This window comes from Abrus precatorius, unplaced genomic scaffold, assembly GCF_003935025.1.
Source record: "Abrus precatorius isolate BTA unplaced genomic scaffold, Abrus_2018 Scaffold6, whole genome shotgun sequence".
In the NCBI taxonomy this organism is placed as follows: domain Eukaryota; kingdom Viridiplantae; phylum Streptophyta; class Magnoliopsida; order Fabales; family Fabaceae; genus Abrus; species Abrus precatorius.
Window position 1 is genome coordinate 11,039,926 of NW_020874406.1, and position 6,040 is coordinate 11,045,965.

The following is a 6,040-nucleotide window of genomic DNA, read 5'->3' on the forward strand; positions in this document are numbered from 1 at the left end:
AAATAGTCTGTAGATATGTGGGCTAAATTGCTCGATTTTAGAAGTCAGGTCAAATTGACATTGACATCACCTGGGGTCTCCAACAAAGTTTGAGGCAATTTGCATTTTACCTCATGGAAAGAACATCATTAGGAACTTCATTCTCCAAATCTAATTCAGTACTACCATTCCCCGAAAATAGAATTTATGCATTGGTACACTTTCTGTCAAATGAAATATCATTTTCAGAGTGTTCTTTACACATTAGGAATCGTCTGCTTAAGTTCATAAATTATAGATGCAGAGGCCAAAGGTGGAAGTAAAAGGCATACCTCGACTAACTGCTGATTTTCTGCCACCAAAATACCAGCAAAAATCAAATATACTAATGTAACAGCTTTCACAGCATATTTTGTACAGATTAATTTTAAGAAAAACAGTCATTTTATTTTCGAAGGCTCTCTCAAAAAAGTGGTGAAAAATGAGTTTTTTTTTTTCAAAAATAAACTAATCCAAACAAATATTGATAGATGATGATAATGCTTTCTACGCAAGATTAACTTTTCATTGCCTCACAAACCCAACATCTGAGAAATCTGTACGTACGGGGCAGCAAAATGACTTCATGTACCTTCTGTTTATCTAGTTACAGAATGAATTTGGATCTATACTTCATATTCATCCTCAAAATTAACAATAAATCGAATAAGATTTCTCTCATGTTGGAAAGAAACAAGACATAACCAACAAATTGTTGTGCTACCACTAAGGTTATTGTTCTCATAAAATAATGTACATGTAAGCTACGATTTTCTCTCCACACTGCTATTCAACAAAGCCGCATTATTAGCTGCTTTTAAAGGTGGCCTATTAATCTTCTCAAGTAATCTACTAAATACTAACTTGACTGGTATGCAAGCAACCGTAGTGAGCCCAGAGACCTCCGGTTTAATCAATCTATTAGTTTGATAAAAACTTCTATCATATAATGGCTTTTTACCGAGATTATTTTCAATAGATAATGAGGATAGCGTTCTAGTTTTCTGACTGGATGACAAGCTCACTTTCTTTGGCAACTTTTTAAAGGACTTCATTGAAGGCCCAGGACTGCTAAGGCCACTCCTCCTCAAAAGGCTTGCCTTATGACTGGAATTTCCACTATTTAATTTCTTGTAGTCAATATTTCTTTCTTGATCTATGGAAAAATCTGCATCAGTCTCAGCACCATTAGATGACAATATATGAGGACGAGGAACACGAAAATTAGCTGTTCTCCTTGCAGTCTTCCAAACTGGTGGAAGTACACTACTTGCCTCAAAGCCAATCCCATCGTTACTAAGGTCATCAATCGCAGAAAAAATATTATCAGATGAACCATCCTTAAGTGCTTCAATTTGGATTGGGTGCCCTATTATTGACTTCCCATCTAACTTACTCGTGATAGAAACAATGGGGACAGGTGCTTTTCGATAGCTTGCTTGAACCTTCAAGTCCACATCTACCAGAATCGAGCCCATCCTTCCATCAAACTGATAATGATCACCATATAGCGGAGCAAGCCCTTTAACATCCCAAAATCCTCTCAGAGAAGACTGATCCTCCCAAGCCCATTCATCCCAATCAACACCATGACGAATTCTATTTGGACCTTTTGCTAGTGCTTTAGAAGTTGGGGCATATTCATCTTCCAACCCAAACATCTGATCAGTGTCATCAAAAACATCACTGATATCATTTCCATAGTAATATAAACTAGGCTCCAATCTCTTGTGGTTTATGCGGTTTCTTTGTCCTTCAACACCTGTTCCATATAAAACAGCACTTTTCCTATCAGCAGCTCCAACAGACCTTTTTACAAGATTACGATGATTCCTTTTTCCTTTTAACTTCCATTTGGATACAGCTTCATTATATGCTACTTGTTCACGAGGATAGAGGTGAGGCATGTCACTAGAAATTGCCAACTCATCAGGTTCCTCACTGCTAGTGCTTTCTTGTTCTTCAGCATCATGACCAGTTCCTGAAGTTACATTTACATCAGAAGTGTGAAAAAAAGATGGTTTTGAAACAGAACTAAAACCAACAGACTAACACGAGACTCAAAAAATCAGAAATATTCACTAGGAGTAAAAGAATAATGAGACCCATAAAGTGAGGCATAGTTAAAAAAAGAGGGAAAAAAATAATTACATATGGATTTAAATTGATTGACAAATACAAAATCCTAATGACAAAGTTACGGCAACAACAATCAAGCCTTATCCTACCAGGTGAAGTAAGTTATATGGATCACATAGCTACATCAAAAGTTATTCTAGAAGATAGACAGAAAGAAAGAGGGAGAGAAAAGGGCAGGTAGTGCCACATCATAAACTATGTATGACTTTCAAATTCAAACTACTAAATTGGGTTAGCTTTAACGCATAATCCACAGTCAATAATGTCTAAGCCTTTTAAGGCACTGTCCTCAGATATTCAAAGGGGCTGGAGCACTGATTCATTGATCGAGATAACATGTTTCCTAATCTTCCAGTTCCATACTTATTTTCTCAATTAATTAATCCTTCATGCTTCAAAACAAGCATGGAAGGAGAATAGCTATTTTAATATGAGAAATTGTCAGAAAAACAGAGCATATTGACCAATTTGTTACAATTGAAAGAGAAAAGATGGGGATTATTTATGATTAACGCAGCTGATTATAGTAAACATTAATTCTAATGATTGATTGTTGTTGAGATCCTAACATTAATTATAGATATGGCTAAAGTAGAGCTTATAAAAGCTTGGGCAATCCTCACTTCGTAAGTTAGTTTTTAAGGTTGAGTTTAGGTCTAGCCTAAATTCAAGAATAGCTAACCAAGAATTTACAAGGAAAAAATGCATTCAAATTGCAGAAATTAAGGAAATAAATCTGTACAGAATAAAAAGAGATGGTGGAAAGAAATCAATCAGTAATTAAGCAACATAACAGTTACCAAAATCTTTTGTTGCCACAATATTAGTTCTAATACATTGACCAGAACCAGTTATTGGAGTATCACTACATGACATTAGAAGACGCACACAATTATCATCCACAAGTCCACATGGAACATTTGAAAAATGGGATCAGTAGACTTTGTTGCAAGTCCACAGCAACATTTAAAAATTTCAACTATTTCATCAAAATTTAAGTGGCCAAATACTTCACACATTAAGAAAAATATATCCTAAGGCTTTGTTTGGGAGTTGGTTTTTGGGGGGGGAAAGGAGGGAAGGAGAAGGCTTATGTGATGGTTATCATTGTTTGGGAGTTTTTAGACGAGAGGGGGAAGATTTATAAAACCTTCAAAACCCTCCTAATCATATGTTAAGTTTCCCCAATTTGGAGGGTTTTGTATGAACCCTCCTTCTTCCTCTCTTCCCCTCTCCTCCCTTACTTTTCAAACTCTTTCCTTCTCCCTCCCTCCAAACTCTCAAACAAAGCCAGGTTTGAGACACACTATCATCCAGTCAAAACTTAAAGATAAATGATGATGAGAATTACTTCGGATCTCAGTTTGATGTCCTAGGCCATAGCAATGCAGGTTGCTCATACATTAAAATTGATCGATTGTGACTCTTTTTCTTCAGATGTTTGAGTGCTTCACATACATATTGGAAGCAGTTGTTTCCCAATCCAAGGAGAGAGGATCTTAAAAATCTTATAACTATATTCCAGGATATATTGGGCAATCTAGGAAATGCTAGGGACTTTTGAAACCATCATAATAAATATAGGAAGCAAAATCATTTACTGATTTCATCAGAAGAAATGGAAAACATAAAGGAGGGAAGGGTGGTGGGTGGGAGGAATCATCATATTGCATGAGTAGTGAGTTGCCTCAGATAAACAAGCATATATTGGAATAATAAATAGATCACAACAGGCATACACTTTTTTTTTTCTTTTTCAAGTTGTCACCACTAGATCATGTTGTTAAGATAAGGATGGGATAAGATATGTATAGTACAAACTAAACCTGAAAGTATAGTCATCTCTTCATCCTTTTCTAGTTCTATTTCAGAAGAATCTGAATCCGAATTAGCAGAACCAGTTTCAGATGAATCAGATTCAACCTCATCATCCATAAAAGCAGATTCACTCTCTTCAGCCAGAGAACTGCAATAAGCATACTCCCCTCCAAGTTGGGGAGCTGAAATTGCAACATTGGCTGAAGTCTCCTTGTTATCCAGCGAATCACTAGACTCTGGAGGGAAATACCCACATCTGCTCCTCTTTGCTCGGTAAGCTACACCTACTTGTCCTGCTCCTGAAAACAGAACCACAATCAGGTTATAAGGTATCCCTAATTTTCACAAGTTTTAAAAAAAAAAAATACCCCACTTTATTGATTTTCTTTTTGCTCAACTGCTCGTCTACTTTTTCTTTTTCTAAATGATTTTACCATTAGCTTGAATTGTGCTCCCTATGCAAAGAACCACTACTTGATAGAGTCAGAGCACTATCATCAACTACTAGTTTGTGAAAAAACATTCGGATCATCAGAAGATGAGAGCTTCCCTCTCAAAAGGTAGCTGTGCGCCCAAAGTCCTGCAACCCTCTTCACCAAGATGTTGCATGTGATTTTGTTTTATCATGGTCATTTCTAAATGTTACTGGTTCTGAAGATGTGAGTAAGGCCTTCCTTCCTAACAGTATTATATGATCTAAAATTGGTTTAGTCAGAAGCAATACCTAATTTTTCTTGCTTCTTCAACATTTGCCTCTCGAGTTCAAGAGCATGGAGAATAGCATCCTCTCTGCGTGCATATTTCTCTCTTTTCTTTAACGGCATACCCTGGGAAGACTCCGCCCTTTCAATACATCCATCAAATTCACCACATCGGAACGCCTTCACACGCTTGGATTTCTCCAAATTGTACCAATCTCTGTCAAAAAAATACCAAGCCACAAGAGGAAAATCACAAAAAAACACTAACAACCATCAAGAAGGTTGATAGAGCAGCACATTAATACACAGAGTAACGAATGTTGATAACTTTCTGACTCAAAAAGTTAAAGCCATTCCACAAATGTACAATTAGTCACAGACACTTCAACAGAACAGTTTTGCTGAGCTGATATTAACTTAACAGAACAGTCTATAATCAAAGAAAGCATGAAGTGAATTGAAACCAGATATGAAATATTGAATTTCAACAATTAATAATTGATTTAAAAAAAATAAACAAGTACTTACACGCTGGCATCTTCCCTACCAAGAAGTTTAACGGGAGTTCCAGAACGAGGTGAGGTGAGATGAGAAGCAGAAAGGTCATCGGGGCCAAGAATTTGACCCGGCCACCACGAACCGTTCCTTCTTCGAACCCATACAATGGATCCAACAACTGCACCTGACCCCGAACTCTCCATCTCCCCCACTCTCCTTTTCACTTTCTTTCGCTTCCCCAGTTTCTCGCTTTTACTTTCCCTATTTCCTTCTTAAAGATGAACGGACACGGTGGCTCAGTCGCCGGCGAAGAAAAACGATGAACGGAGGTTCCGGGAACCGTCGTAAGTGGATAGTCCGATAAGGGGAAGTGGGTTAGGGCATAGGATTCCATTCAGATTTGGGGAAATTTCATTTTTAGGGTTTTCAATTTTGACTTTGAAGAATTAAAATTCCGACACAAAAAAGGTTTGAATCTTCTAGAAGCATCTGAATTTCAATAGGATTTGGTTGCACAATTTTTGAATGTAACACACGTAATGCGTGACTTTAAATGCGGCACCTTAGTTATACTGGTGAATAATTAAATTATCTTGAGTAATGGTAAAATACTTTTAAAAATACGAACTTAATAAAAAAATTATACTTTATAATCTTAAACATATTTTTACATGCAAAACTTAATACAATTACCAAGGAATTGGATTAAATATTAGAAAAAAATATTTTTAATTTTTATACATTTATTTAAAATTATTTCTATCAAATCAGAAAAAAAATACTATAATTTTTTTAAATTTAAATTTTAATATATATATATAATTATTTAAAATTAAATAATTTTAATAAAAATTAATCAATTTAAT

At 35.8% G+C, this 6,040-nt stretch overlaps 1 protein-coding gene across 1 annotated transcript; it reads right to left on the bottom strand.

The window, feature by feature from the left end:
• Positions 1-511: 511 nt before the first annotated feature.
• On the bottom strand, positions 512-5,715 carry LOC113868878 (uncharacterized protein At1g51745-like). The gene is made up of 4 exons (XM_027504844.1): positions 5,205-5,715; positions 4,700-4,893; positions 3,984-4,274; positions 512-1,999 (listed from the first exon to the last, which is right to left on the bottom strand). The coding sequence occupies exons 1-4, from the start codon at positions 5,375-5,377 to the stop codon at positions 783-785; spliced, it is 1,875 nt and encodes a 624-aa protein (XP_027360645.1). The 5' UTR covers positions 5,378-5,715; the 3' UTR covers positions 512-782.
• Between the last annotated feature and the right edge of the window lie 325 nt (positions 5,716-6,040).